Source organism: Symphalangus syndactylus, chromosome 1 (genome assembly GCF_028878055.3).
Source record: "Symphalangus syndactylus isolate Jambi chromosome 1, NHGRI_mSymSyn1-v2.1_pri, whole genome shotgun sequence".
Classification (NCBI taxonomy): domain Eukaryota; kingdom Metazoa; phylum Chordata; class Mammalia; order Primates; family Hylobatidae; genus Symphalangus; species Symphalangus syndactylus.
In genome coordinates, this window is record NC_072423.2 from 123943616 (window position 1) to 123956893 (window position 13278).

At 42.8% G+C, this 13278-nt stretch overlaps 1 protein-coding gene across 12 annotated transcripts in view; it reads right to left on the reverse strand.

Moving 5' to 3' along the window:
• Positions 1-13278, reverse strand: part of MLH1 (mutL homolog 1) — a 56157-nt gene that overhangs the window by 24831 nt on the left and 18048 nt on the right. For 6 of the 12 annotated variants that reach the window (XM_055283339.2, XM_055283320.2, XM_055283330.2 and 3 more), the window contains 5 exons: positions 12538-12580; positions 12300-12388; positions 9862-9974; positions 7459-7552; positions 4560-4713 (listed from right to left, as the gene is read on the reverse strand). In XM_055283339.2, coding sequence (XP_055139314.1) covers positions 4560-4713; positions 7459-7552; positions 9862-9974; positions 12300-12388; positions 12538-12580 — 493 coding nt within the window. Of the gene's footprint in view, positions 1-1066; positions 4496-4559; positions 4714-7458; positions 7553-9861; positions 9975-12299; positions 12389-12537; positions 12581-13278 lie in introns of those variants that run through there. The other 6 variants (XM_063612162.1, XM_063612168.1, XM_063612176.1 and 3 more) reach the window with 6 other exon arrangements.

Here is a 13278-nt window from a genome sequence, read left to right on the forward strand (position 1 = left end):
AGTCTCTAAATACCATTTCCCACTAAAATGAACTAGAGCTCCTTGGAGAAAAGGCCTATTCCAGGGCTTGGGCTGGGAAAGTATAAAATGTGCCTGCAACATCTTGTCTTGTCAGAAACAAGGAAATTATCAAGACTAATGGAATTTGGTCAAAAGGTAGAGGGCCCTAGCTCCAAGGGCTTGCTTCCATGGGACTAAGGCAGGATAATTTGAGCATCAAAAAGAAAAATGACTACAATTGATTAAAATATGTTGCTCTGTTAACAGCTATGACAAAATACTGAAAGAGCAAAAAACTGAAAGTGAGGAGGGAGGAGATGGAGAGAGAGGGAATAAGAGAGGAAGAAAGAGAAGGGAAAACATCATTAAACACCACTGGAAATTACTAGGACACCATTCATTCCTTCGAAAATTGATAGCTAGAGGGATATAATTCAGCATTTGGTCTTACTTTCTAGTAAGAACTGTACTTCAGGACAACCAAATAGCTATTAACAAGGGAAAGTTCTTCTATACCAAAGAATTACAGTCAATACAGAAGAAATGATAAAATCAGAAAATCATAATCTTGCAATCTAATGAAATAACTGATTCAGGTAATGGTCATCAACGAAAGGTGAAACCATTTAAGCTACATGTTGATGGATAAGTTTACAATGAGGGAATCAGGCTGTCACCAGCTGAACCCACTTATGAATCTTATCACCAAAATGATATAACAAGACATTATGCGCCTCCTGCTGGGGTATAATAGGAAGTACAGGGCCAATGGAAACAAAAAGGTACAGCGACTTTTCTAACTTCAGAGACTTAAAGGATTTTTAAGAGTAGTTATGGTAATTTCTGCTTCCCAAAACCCACCAGTAAATTAAAAACATATATATACACACACATATATACACTTAATATACATAAGTATATATATACACTTAATATTTATTTAATATGTACATATTTTTGTCCAAGGTTCCCAGCTCATAACTCCCATAGTCCTGTTACCGTCTTTTGTTATAATGTTGGGGTGCTGTAGGCCTCAGAAGGTCTTAGGAAACAGAATTTCTCTTACCTTCTCCTGCTTTCTTTTCACTTGCCCAAGGCAGGACTCTAATCTGATTGTGGGTCACAAGACCCTCATTCCATAGGGGTCCTGCCCCATATCCTGGAGGAAAGAATGGCCACAGAGAGGCCAGGAAGAATCTGAACAAACAGGCCTTACTGAGTTTAGACCCCTTTATGTCCAATCATATTTCGACACAGTTGTCCATGTTTCAATCATGCCTGCCTAACGATGTCTCCATAAAAGGCCCAAGAAGACAAGAGTTTGTGGGGTTCTGGAGAGCTGAACATGTCGAGGCTGACAGGAAAATGAACAAGAACTCATCCATGTGCTGGGAGCCAAGTATATGGGGACAGAAGCTCCTGCACTCCAGACCCTTCCAGATCTAGCCCTGTGTATCTCTTTATTTGGCTATTTATTGGTATCTTTTTAAATCTTTGTAATAAATCCAGAAAACTAAGTAAGCGTTTCCCTGAGTTCTATGAGCCACTCCAGCAAATTAATCAAAAATAAAGTGGGAGGTTGTGGGAACCCCAACTTGAAACTGGTCAGAACTTCTAGAGTCCTGGACTTGTGACTGGTGTCTGAAGCAGGAGACTGGGGGCAGTCTAGGGGACTGCACCCTCAACCTGTGAGATCTAATGCTATCTCCAAGTAGACAGTGTTGGAATTAAATTGGAGGAGACCAGCTGCTGTCCACTGTGGAACTGACTGCTTGTTTAGTGGGTGGGGAGAAACCCCCACACAAGTGGTTATAGAAATCTTTTGAGTTGATTGTTGTTATGGTGAAAGATTGGAGGAAAAACACAGCAACCAAATATGATGAGTGGAATCCCCAGGGTTCCTGATTTCCATACCAAATGCATTCACTGCAAACCAGGGCTTCTGATGTACTGGCCATGATCAGTGGAGTACAAGGCACAATCTGAGAAGCAGAAAGATGGTGGTTCCATGGGCCAAAAAGTCAGGAGCCAGTGTGACCTGCTGCTGGCAGGGAGAGAAGGTATTCCGATAACCCTATGAAAACAGGGGGCAGCAAGGAGCCCACCAAGCTGGTGTCATGCACCAATGGACAAGGGCAGGCCCTCTGATCCTTCTGAAAACACACTGGTCAGGACTTATGCAGAGTTCCACTGGAAAAAAAATGTAATCTAACAAAATGAATCTGACTAACCCAGGATAAGACAAGGAGGCATGCTGAGAGGTTCTTCTCCCCATGGAGCCACAGACTCTATGATCTCTGGTCAACCCCTTGGACCTCAACTGGGACAGAGCAAACGGCAATCACTCTGGGCTAGGCAATGTGCTCTCCATCTTCATTTCACACTTTGGGCCTTTCTTCCCACTCCCCACCAGCCAAACCATTTCCAGGTCCTGGCAATTCTACATGCTCAACTATTAGTGAATGGGGCTACTTCCTGTGTCTCAAGCCCCTCACCACTTCTCCCAAATCATTGTAGGCTTCCATCTTGCTCCTCTCCAATCCATTCTGATATTACAACCAGGGAGCTCTTCATGAAATGCAAATAAGATCCCACCCATTCCCATCAAACTGAAATCTAAACTCTTTAATATCCTGATGAAAACCTCTCTATTTGGCCTGAATTCTGCAGCCTCAACTCCATCACTGCCACTTGCCCTAACAGATCCATACTCAGACCCCAGCACAGATTAACCCCAGCTGCATATGACAGTACCTGGGGAGGGTTTTAAACCATCCTGATGCCCAGATCCCACCACCCAAGAATGATTTAGTTTTAGGGAGGGCCCAGATATTGGAATTTTCTAAAAGTTTCCCAGGTAATTCTAATGGCAGCCAGGGTAGAGAACACTGGACCCACTGCACTCAACTTTCAGATCCTCAAACACATATTCTCTTGCGCCTCCTGGCCTTTATCCTTGCCATGTCCTCTGCCAGAAACACTCTTTTCATTCTCCCTCCCCTTTGGCCCAGCAAATTCCTATTTAGCCTTTGGGTCCCAGCCTCCATGTCTCTTCCCTCCCTTTCCTAACTGCCAAAGTCCAGGACAAGGGCCCCTGCTATATTCTCCTGTTTTTCTCTCCCATGGGATATATTCTCTAGTAGACCATGAGCGCTTCTGTGGAAGGCAGCAACATCTATGCTGCATCCCTGGGCACCCAACACAGTGTGTGTCTCAGATAGGAGTCTCAATGCACATGTGCGGAGGGAGGCAGAATAAAAGGATCAGTAAAGGGGCACTGAGCTTAAGTGAGCAATGGGAACAGATATCAAACCAACTAACAGTTACTGGGCATTTCCTGTGTATCATAGTGCTCGAAGAGCCTTACCCACGCTAGACACGTTAACCCACTGGGGGCAGGTGTGGCCTCATCTCATCCATGGGCACTACGAGGCATAGGGACTTATGGCCTCAGTAAGACCCAGGGCTCATGTTGGTACCAGGAGTTAATCAATAACGGAGAACGAGGGTTGGTTTCCAGACAGAACTTCTTCCTCCCACCTGCCACATATCCCTTTCAGGTCTCACCAGTAGGAACCTTTCTCTCTGCATCAACATTCTCCAGATGTGTGGGTTCCAAGGCTGGTGGGGCTACCCTAGCTGGGTTTAATCTCACCGCTTAGTGCCCATGCCACCTCCATCTAGATTCTTTCCAGATAGGTAACTGTCAGTGTCCTTCTGAGAAGCATTCATCTGCTTGGGAATTTTAAGTTTTCTGTGAAGTAGGGTCTCACAGAAGTCCAGTTTCTGCTTCTAGGATCCAGCATAACTTAATGGAGAAAATATTTATATTCCTATTTTGTAGTTTCAGTGTGCTTAGGATGGACATCTTTACCATGATTAAAGGGCTGCCCACAATTACATCATCTCAGGACCACGAGTATATTGGAGAACATTTTATCCAACCTGCTTATCTTATAGATAGGAAAACTGAGAACTCAGGTTAAGTGAAGTGACTTAGAATAATAAGCACTTAGAACCTGTACCAGATATTTTCTGTTCACTGACTGCTTGTAACTGTCCCCGGATGTGGGTATGACACATTCCTTCATTACTGAGGGGGATATGGAGGCCAGGGAAGGTTAGTCACATGGCTGGTAACCCAGGTCTGTCCAATAGTACAGCCTCCGCTCTTTCCACTCTTCTCGCTGCCTCCCTGGGGCCCAGCCCCTCCACTGCGCCCTGTGTAGGTGGGAGTAGCCTCCTCCTGAACATCTCCAGTGAAGAGCGCATTGAAGAGGCACCCTATTCTGTTTTCAGATAGCTCGTTTTCCTAGGAAGTTAGTCTAAGGTTCCAGATAGAGGCAAAGTGAGGAAGTGAGCTCAGGCCTTATGACTCTAAGCCTAGGAACAACAGCACAATACCTTTATAACTAGGTTCAAAGAAGAAAATGTTAAAACTATCAAGGTAATACTTGCAAAGAAAGTTCCTAAGTAACAGGCAAAAATCTGGGCTCTCACGTCTGGCAGGGCACATTTCAAAGGCCCCAGAGAAGTAACTGGATAAGAAGCGCCCTGACCTGGGTGAAGTACATCCTGGAGGAATTGGAGCCCAGGAGCTTGCTCTCGATGTGCTGCTGCACCCGCTCCAGGATGCTCTCCTCGTGCAGGAAGTGAACTTCATGCTTTGTGGGGTGCACATTAACATCCACATTCTGGGGACTGATTTCTAAACTGGCAGGAAAATAAGAGAGAACAATTACCTTAGATAGTGGGAGGGGGAGAAAAAGCCCACATATGGTGTATGTGGTGGCCAGAAGATTTGAGGCCAGATGACACAGTGGTCAAAACCTCAGGATCGAGTCTGAGTGTGTTCAAATACTGGCCCTGCTACTTAAGAACTGTGTAGCTTTGGGTAAGTTACATCATCTTTCTTTGCCTCAGTCTCTTCACTTGTAAAGTGGACATAACAGAATTACCTATCTCACAGGTTTATGGCGGGAATTAAATTCACGCCAAGTGGCCAGGCGTGGTGGGTCCCATCTGTAATCCCAGCATTTGGGGAGGCTGAGGCGGGTGGATCACGAGGTCAGGAGATCGAGACCATCCTGGCCAACATGATGAAAACACGTCTCTACTAAAAATACAAAAATTAGCTGGGCATGGTGGCGCATGCCTGTAATCCCAGGTACTCGGGAGGCTGAGGGAGGAGAATCCCTTCAACCAGGGAGTCAGAGATTGCAGTGAGCCAAGATCACGCCACTGCACTCCAGCTTGGCAACAGAGCAAGACTCCATCTCAAAAAAAAAAAAAAAAAAATTCATGCCATGTGCTTTATATGTATCTGCCACATACAATATATGTTAACTGTAATTACTGTCATTTTAGAACTAGTGGAATTTTTTGTGTGACCTTGGGCAAGTCACTTAACTTCTTAGGATCTGTTTTCTCATCTGCAGCCATGAATAAGTCCCCTATTATGTAAAGAAACAATATATACAAGAACATTTTCTATCCATAAAATGTAGTCATAAAAGTCAGTTTAGAGGCTATGCTAGCTATCAATTTATCGCCTCAGCTCTGAGTCCATCTTTCATTGCTTGCTCTGTGATAATGGAGGTTTGCAACGTAAAGCTTTGCCAGTATAATGTGCTAGAGGGACTTAGCAGGAAGAAAGGGTTTCTCTGCCAGGTTAGGGTGCACTCCTATCAGACTTCAAGTTCTTTAGCACAAGTGGCCAGCAGCATGTGCCCTCTTCTCACAGGCAGTTTTCCCCAGCATCCCCTCAGAGTGGTACTGGGCAGCGCCTCATTGACTTTACCTCACAGCGAGCCAGTTACATTCTCTTCAATAAGGTCTGCATCTCAGTCAGTAGGTGGGGGACTGTGGTGAGGGGATGGTATCTCAGCCGTAGGAGGAAATGGTTGTTCTTTATATCTGCTGTTCCTATCTCTTCACTTCTTACTATCTAATCCCCTATTACTCTAATCTCCTGTTTATAATTCTTTATTCATCTATTCAAATTGTTGCATGGTTTCTATCTCCTGTTTGGATCCTGATTAATATGGAGACGGAGGAAGGTGATAACTTGACCAGTTTATTACTTTGCAAGGGAAAACACGAAAACATTTAATCTAAAACTAACTTTAGGCCGGGTGCAGTGGCTGAGGCCTGTAATCCTAACACTTTGGGAGGCCAAAGTGAGAGGATCACCTGAGGTCAGGAGTTCAAGACCAGCCTGGCCAACATGGTAAAATCCATCTCTACTAAAAATACAAAAATTAGCTGGGCGTGGTGGCGCATGCCTGTAATCCCAGCTACTCAGGAGGCTGAGGCAAGAGAATTGCTTGAACCTGGGAGGTGGAGGTTGCAATGAGACGAGATTGTGCCACTGCACTCCAGCCCGGGTGACAGAGCAAGACTCCATCTCAAATAAAAAATAAAATAAAACTACCTTTAACCACAATTTCTGTGCTCTCCCCCTTTCAATCAAAATGAAAACAATGATAAATTAGGATAATTAGGATATGAAATAGACAAATTAGTAGCAGAGCCAGAAATAATAGAAAGAAATCCTCCATAAGTCAGCTCTGGACTGTAAATTCCTTTAGAGCAGGGGTACCTCACATTTATTCTGTATTTCAAATACCTACTATGGGGTTTGGTCTATTTAATGCAAGTGCTAAACTATTTACGACTGCTAAAATATGACTGCTAAATTAATTACATCAACATCTGGGCAATCAACAGTGGATATGTTAAGACAAGAACCTCCACAGAGCAGAACAGTCTTTTTTTTTTTTTTTTTGAGAAGGAGTCTTGCTCTGTCGCCCAGGCTGGAGTGCAGTGGTACGGTCTTAGCTCACTGCAACCTCCACCTCCCAGGTTCAAGTGATTCTCCTGCCTCAGCCTCCCGAGTAGCTGGGACTACAGGCGCCCACCACCACATCCAGCTAATTTTTGTATTTTTAGTAGAGACAGGGTTTCGCTACATTGGCCAGGCTGGTCTCGAACACCTGACCTTGTGATCCGCCCACCTCAGCCTCCCAAAGTGCTGGGATTTACAGGTGTGAGCCACTGTGCCCGGCTGATTGTCTTTTATGGAAGAAAAACAGTAGCTGTTGTGGCTTCCCAACTGACCCCAGCAGAAGTAATATTTAGAGCCTCTACAGCACATCTGTTTCCACTCTGCCTACAAGCTATCAGCACCTCCTGATGGGGTGAGGCATGGCATTCCTTTTTTTATTGCTAACACAGAGCCTGGCATATAGCAGGCTCTTAGTGAGGTTCTGCTAAATTAGTGAATAAATGAAGGAAAACTGTGCCTTGTACCTGTAAGAAGGGACAGAACATCCTTTTGCCAGTGGTGTATGGGATTCACTCTGATTGTACTAGCATGCTCATCTCTTTAAAAGAGGAGAGCCTGATGGAGCATCTGTTCCTTGTGAGTCTTGCTTGAGGAGTTTGGTGCTACATTACCTGAGGTACAGGAATGGGTGTGTGTTTTTGGGCAAATAGGCTGCATACACTGTTTCTATGGCTTTTCTCAAGGAAGTTGATTCTACCAGACGATCTAAACAAGAAAAAGAAAGCAACCAGTTCAAAACTGTCCTGAGGGGTGAGGTCACAAATATACATTCATACAAAGTCATGAAATCACCTCAGGAAAAACATTTCTGTAGTGATATGCACATCACATCCCCAGGAAGAAAGGTGCACCTTTACTTGTCGCCACTTCCCAGCCCAGTATCTTACTATTGGCTTGGGACTGTTTTACTTCAGCCAAGTAATAGAAAACATGATAAGGCAGTACATTCTCCCTCCTCACTTCCCTTTGCCCCCATTGGCTCATGTGGACTAACTGTGCTCTTGCTGGGCACAGTGGGAAGTATGACGTCAGCCCTCAGACTTTTCATTCTGCAAATACATACTGCATATCCCACACACCAAGTGCTGGGAGACAACATGCTGATAAATAAACTAATTCCAACCCCAAGGGGCCAGCACTATTATAGACGTGTGTGTGTGTTAAATAGTGAGCCGAGAGAGCAACTAACTTTGCTCAGGAAATTCCGACGGTGGAGTAGCCATACTGAGTTTTCCAGAATTTCAGGCAGTACAAGTGTCAACGCATATTCAACGTAATTTAGGAAATGAGGCTGGTTTGGAGAGGGTAGAAAGCAATAAAGGCAGAAAAAAATAAGACTAAAATCAGGGGAAGATGTATGTTAGGAAACACAGCTCTCCTTTCTCTCTGGACAGATTTAGATGACCTGCTGATTATCTGTTGTCCTGTGTTGTTGTAGACAAGGATATGTCAAATCTTCTTATTTCCAACAGGAAGAGTGGTTGTGACTTTATCAATGAAGAGACTAACATCCTCTGAGTGCTCACCACATCCATGACCCCATCATTAATGTCCCTGTACTCCGTAACACGTGTCTTGACCACACGGGCCTGGAGCAGGCATGGGCACCTGACAAAAGGACAGCTGGAGCCCCTCTGCTGAGAATTCTGAACTTGAGATGCGCTAAGGAGTGTTCTTTGTCCCTGCCACCTGAGTGTACCTGCACAGTGTAGATAAATGAACGGCATGCGTAAGAGCTTGACCATTCTTTGCTACTGGGAACTTGGTATTGTGAACACACTAGCTAATGATAATGCAGAGGCTGTGGTAAGCAGCCCCAACAGAAACATGGACAGAGGCCCGTCAGGCAGCACCTACACTGAATTTTTTGTCTGCTTTATAGCCAGCATGTGTGTTACAAAGCAGTTATTCTTCATGGTTAGGAAAAAAACTAATGAAAAACATTTTCTGAGCCTTGATTAAAACAAGCTTTGTTATATATCAGGTGTAAGTCCTTCCTAATAAAATAGGAAAAACCCTGCTAATAGACATCAGTGTAACAGAATGTTTGTAAAATGACTGGCTCTGTCCCTAGTGTTCCTGTATTGCTTTGAACAACTGTTGTAAAACATGCATATTTTGAAACATTTACAGCTGGCTAGCAGTCTAAATGGAAGCAGGGAATATTCCATTTCCAACAGCAAACAAGCAAACAAAACAAAAACTACAAAATTATTATTAAATCCTTTAAAACAATAAAGATAAGTAATCTATAAGGTAAAAATGATGAAAACTGAAAACACGGAAATGGAAAGATTCATCTTATTTCTGGGTGGAAAACGAAAAATTCAGACTGTGTTTGGGATTATTTATTGTTGCTAGGTCACCATCAAAACCTTGTAATAAACAATTAAGTCATAAGGAGCAGAATATAAAATAGCATTTGTTTAGTAAATAACAATCATGTAAACACTATATCAGCAGAGAGACAAAAACTGTAAAGGAATTTGAGAAATATGCTAATTAATTTAGTTAATTTCCTCCCTAATTTTTAGAACTGCTCTTTGTATCATAAAGCTCATTCCTTAAAAAGGAAAATCTCCAGTATCTTAGCAATTTCTTTAATGACAATGCCTATACCTAAGGTACCCCTTTTCCGTATCCTGCTGTGCAATTTCAAACAGTGGCCCTTGATCTCTTCCAGCAATGTTCTGGCTAGGGCTTGCTTGTAAGGACTCTGACACTGTCAGGTGAGGACAGTGTGCTGGCTCACAGGAGCCTGTTATGCCCTCTCCTGGGCTTCCTCTTAGGTAAGAACCAGACTCCAACAGTCAACCAGCAATGAGCACATGTGGGAGGGCTGAGCACAGACTTAGGACAAAAATTATACATGATTCCCAATAAAACCAAACTTTGCCATGAGGTTTCTCTATGTTTAATCAAACCTATGGATCAGAAACTTTTCCATGGTCCCATAAAATTCCCTGTGGGTGTTTCCTGTGAGTGGATTTCCCACGTGGTTCTTTTTAACTTACGGTTGATGAAGAGTAAGAAGATGCACTTCTTCACTGAGTAGTTTGCATTGGATATGTAACCATTCATTTTGAAGGCTAGGGTTTTATCCTCACATCCAATTTCTATCAGTTCTCTGATTAGAAAAGAGATTCTGAAGCTTTTGAAAATACTCAAAACTCAAACATTATAAAAGAATCAGAATTTAAAAACATAAGGTTCCTTCCCATAAACTAACTTTGTGAAATGAGGGGCCCGGAGACTTGGTCCATTTGAGGTCCTCCTGTGCCTGTCCATTCATCCATCCATTTGTCTGTTCATCCATTCACCCACCCACCCTCCCAACCATCCATCCACCCACCCACCCACTCACCCACCTACCCTACTCAGTCAGTGTTTTCAAGCACTTGTGCTATGTGCCAGGTACTGCTCTAATTGCTGGAACAGATCAATGAGTCCAAGCTCTGAGACCTTATTTTGCTGAAACTTGAATGTATCTTAGTAACTAAATCCCAAAGATGAGATTCCAAGAACTTATCTCTGCTGAATTACTTGCTATACTGAATAGCACCACAACGTGGTTCTACAATGTGTGTTGTTCCCAGGAGTGTTTATTGGGGAGGGAAGGTTAATAGGCGAGTAAGAGGTCCTCAGACAAGCCACACTTATTTCTGTCTGGAGACCTTCCCAAGAACTAGTTCCTCTGTCTGGAAAGCTCTACTCCTAATCTATTGGTACCTAGTTAATTCCTATTTATCCTTCATATTTCAAAAATTATTTCTTCAAAGAACCTTCTCTAATGATCCCTTTCTCTGACCCTACAGAGTTTTCCATCATGTCCTTTATTTTCCCAGTGAGGCATCTAGCACAATCTGCTAATGAATGGCGTAATTATTTCATGTGTCTTTCCAACTGCAAAGTCAGCTGAGGGCAGGCATCATTTCTTCTTTGTTCACTACTATATCCCTACCATATAGCACAATACCCAGGAAATAGCAGACACTCAATAAGGGTTTGACAAATGGCTGGTGGAAGCTTTTTATGCAGTAATGTGTGATATGAGTGTCTTCAACGGAGGGTACGGTTTGTGGCACTGCCCATACACACTGAACCAGCAAACTCTTTTTTCCCAAAATGCCTCAAGAGGCTAGTGTTCTGGAAGACTGCTTTGGGAAATGCTGCTATAGAGGATTTCTAATCTTGTATAGTCCCTAAGATTTCACAACAACTAATTCTGATCTTAAAATCTAGTTAAAGCAGCTCTGAAAAGTTACACTGTAAACAAAGCTATCCCTTTGCTCTAGGAGCACAGTTTTAAAAAATTAATTCATTAACAATTAGAAAGAAAATAGTGGCTGGGCATGGTGGCTCACGACTGTAATCCCAGCACTCTGGGAGGCTGAGGTGGGTGGATCACGAGGTCAGGAAATCAAGATCATCCTGGCTAACACGGTGAAACCCCGTCTCTACTAAAAAATACAAAAAATTAGCTGAGCGTGGTGACAGGCACCTGTAGTCCCAGCTACTCGGGAGGCTGAGGCAGGAGAATGGCATAAACCCGGGAGGCGGAGCTTGCAGTGAGCCAAGTTCGAGCCACTGCACTCCAGCCTGGGCAACAGAGTGAGACTCTGTCTCAAAAAAAATAAATAAATAAATAAAATAAAATAGTAAATTAAAAGCAAACTAATTGTTCCTCAGTCGGTTTAGCTCAAAGAATAAATAATCTGCCCTTCAAAGTAGAAACTGGGCTCTGGAATGACTGCTGCTGCTTTTCAGATTTCTGGGAAAAGTGAAGTCAGGAGCTGTCTCATCCATATACCTCCCATATACGGAAGGGTCTCAGTATTTTTCCTCAGATTATGACATAGGCACTTTGGGATTTATAAAGTCCTGAGACAGCTAGGAATCTGTGATGGAAATGGTGGTTTTTACATGCAGAGGGGAGCACTATGAGGAATCCATAATGCAAGCACTTTTCCCCTCTTACGCTTTTCTTGATAATGAAGATTTAGCGACACGAATCTAGTCTTTAAGGCAGGAAATATCTTATTTGTCTTTATATCCCTAACTTCTAGCACAAAGCCTGGACTATGAGAGGCAATTAATAAATGTTGAATGATAAATAAGTGAAATCCTAAAGTGATAATGGAAATACAAGGAAAAGAAGGAGCATTGGAGGATAAAATAATTCTACTACACTATAAATATTTTCAAGACTAAGACCTTGAAAGAACACATGATTCACGCCACAGCATCTAGGAGATTACATACACCCAGGAAGTGTTGATTACATGAAATAAGAACTCCATTAACAAATCTGAAGCATAAAACAAGCCTGCGTACTTGACTAAAGCAAACTCTTAATGCAGGTACTATCTTGAAAGGTTCCAAAATAATGTGATGGAATGATAAACCAAGATAATAAACGTAAAAGATTTTTTTATATAGGTTATCGACATACCGACTAACAGCATTTCCAAAGATGGAGCGAATATTGTCCACGGTTGAGGCATTGGGTAGTGTCCTAACATCAGCTACTGTCTCTCCTTGCTGATAAACAAACAGCAGAAGACACAAGGACTTATTTGTCTCACGGTTGAGACTGAAACATCATAACCTCATCTCCACCAGCAAACTATTAAAAATCCCCTTTTTTCTTTTCATAAAACAAAACCATCCCCCATAAACCAAGAACTTACTTTTTTAACTGAGAAACTAATGCCTGCATTGTGTATTGAATACCTGGAAAAGAAAAACAAAAGAGTAAGAAAAGAGTTGCCAAAAACACACACTAGATGTCAGAGCCCCCTTTTAGTTAAGTAAATTAGTGGAGTTGAGTATCTAAACAAAGGTGCATATAAAGAAAAATATCTCCATACAGCCTATTAATATTTTACCCACAGAAAAATAAACCAGCAGAAACTTCATGGAGATAAAAATGCTAAAGGTGACTGAATCAAAACACAGGCTCCTCTCAGCTTTTATAGGTTGCTGATAGAATCAAGGATATCACGCCACTATCTCTTTTTTATTTATTTTTATTTATGTTTGAGACAGAGTTTCACTCTTGTTGCCCAGGCTGGAGTGCAATGGCACAATCTCGGCTCACTGCAACCTCTGCCTCCTGGACTCAAGCGATTCTCCTGCCTCAGCCTCCCGAGTAGCTGGGATTATAGGCGCCTGCTACCAGGCCCAGCTAATTTTTTTTGTATTTTTAGTAGAGATGGGGTTTCGCCATGTTGGCCAGGCTGGTCTCGAACTCCTGATCTCAGGTGATCCACCCACCTCGACCTCCCAAAGTGCTGGGATTACAGGCATGAGCCACCACATTCGGCCCACAATCTCTTCACTTTCAGTTTTATTTTCAGAGTGTCCCAAAGGTCTGGTTTGCCTCAAGGATACCTTGAAAAGCTAGCTCCAACAACCTCTGCTTTTATTCT